Source organism: Octopus bimaculoides, chromosome 8 (genome assembly GCF_001194135.2).
Source record: "Octopus bimaculoides isolate UCB-OBI-ISO-001 chromosome 8, ASM119413v2, whole genome shotgun sequence".
Classification (NCBI taxonomy): domain Eukaryota; kingdom Metazoa; phylum Mollusca; class Cephalopoda; order Octopoda; family Octopodidae; genus Octopus; species Octopus bimaculoides.
In genome coordinates, this window is record NC_068988.1 from 70,304,665 (window position 1) to 70,306,356 (window position 1,692).

A 1,692-nucleotide genomic window follows, 5' to 3' on the forward strand; every position below is an offset into this window, starting at 1 on the left:
TATACATGTATATCGATTAGGTAAAGAGAGAAGTACTTAAGAATTTTATGTTTTCTTTTCTTGTTTTTTTTTTCAGCTCCTGAGCAACACACATGATGCAACTAAGTTGGAAGTGAGAACGAAACTGTCCAAGTACAGGTTTGTGAAAACTGAAGTTTAATTCATGTATGTTCATCACAAGTTAGTCCGATATAACGACAGACTAACAAACGTAACGATTGACTAATAACAGGGGAGAGATAGCCTGAGGGACATGTGACTGAGACAGACATTTGGCGAAAGACGGATAGTTAGTCTGAGAGCGATGTAGCTCGCTTATTAACTGACTATGACGTGAGAGAAATAGTTATAGTCCTGCTGTGACATAAATGTTAGAGGAAAAAACTTTGTTAGGCAGACTTGCAAACTACGGATAGAGTGACACGTTTAAATGGACGTCAGTGTCAGAAGACAAACTAGCTGACCGACTGTAACTTATAGTTTAGAATGTTGCTGACCAGCGGCCTGACCCTGTAAAATCAAACAGAGAAGAAAGTGAAAGAAAGAAAGAAAGAGAAAAAGAAAGAAAGGAAGGAAGAGCGAAAGAACGAACGACGGAAGGAAGGAAAAACAGAAAATGAAAAACTGAGAGAAGAGGAATTAAGAAAGAAAGAAGGAAGGGAAGGAAGGAAGGAAGGAAGGAAGAAAGAAAGAAAGGAAGAAAGAAAAAAAGAAAGGAAGGAAGAAAGAAAAGAGGAGAAAATAGAAAATTTATTCTGAGAGAGTATGCTATTAGTAAGGCAGAGAGATGAGACGAAGGAAAATTGTTGCATGCAACAAAGAGAAAAAAAACACAAAAAAACAAACTTACATGTAAATCGTAATTATCCGATAAGAGTTCAAGTGTTTTGATAGTCTTGACAGCGATTGATAAGCCCGGTTTCACCCTATCAATAGAAAAGGGATACGCATTGTTGTCCGGCAAAATCACAGCGATGTTCAAAATTTTTCTTGATTCAACAGATGTTACGGTATTTGCAATTAGAACAAATAACCACATGGCCAGGTAGTTCCTTATAACGACCATTTTTTATTTATTTTATTTACTTCTTTACTTTTCTTTATGTTCGATACTCAGATTAAGCGGTATCTAAATAAACTGAATAATAACTAATTAATGATATAAACATGCACATTAAATGCACCAGCCTTCTCTCCTTTCTTACTCCTTCTCTTATTCTTTCTTCCGAAAACCGTATTTTCCTTTCGTAAATGCAAACTTTTCTCGTGTATGTTTCCTTTATACGCCGCTATTATTTATTAATCATTACATTATTCAGCAAAAGCCATTCATTTCATTGAAATCTTTTACTTTCATTCAATTTTCTTATGAATTTCTCGTTTATAATTACTTTATTTTTGTCTTCAATCATATATTTATAATCCTTCGACCAATATTGATTCTCCCACCTTTTCCCCACCGTTTCACTTAATCTTTCCGTATCACTCCCTGTCGTCTGCACCTAACAAATTCATATCGTCCGCTATGGAGATCACAATAAACAGTGCCAGTTAACAGTCACCAACTCCGTAAACTACTCTTTCTTTCACTCAAGCATTCAATCTCTATTTTATGATGTTACCCCCCCTCTCTCTCTCTCTCTCTATTTCTCTCTCTATCCTTCTCTCTCTCTCTCTCTCTCTCCCTCACGC

The 1,692-nt window shown here is 35.9% G+C and overlaps 1 protein-coding gene across 3 annotated transcripts in view; it reads right to left on the bottom strand.

Annotated features, from left to right (window-relative positions):
* LOC106876367 (atrial natriuretic peptide receptor 3) overlaps window positions 1–1,623 on the bottom strand; it is a 593,165-nt gene extending 591,542 nt beyond the window's left edge. Inside the window, exon 1 of one of the 3 annotated variants that reach the window (XM_052970162.1) lies at window positions 851–1,619. In XM_052970162.1, the coding sequence (XP_052826122.1) occupies window positions 851–1,066 (216 nt within the window). In that variant the 5' untranslated portion in view covers window positions 1,067–1,619. Of the gene's footprint in view, window positions 1–850 lie in introns of all 3 variants that reach the window. The other 2 variants (XM_052970160.1, XM_052970161.1) reach the window with 2 other exon arrangements.
* Between the last annotated feature and the right edge of the window lie 69 nt (window positions 1,624–1,692).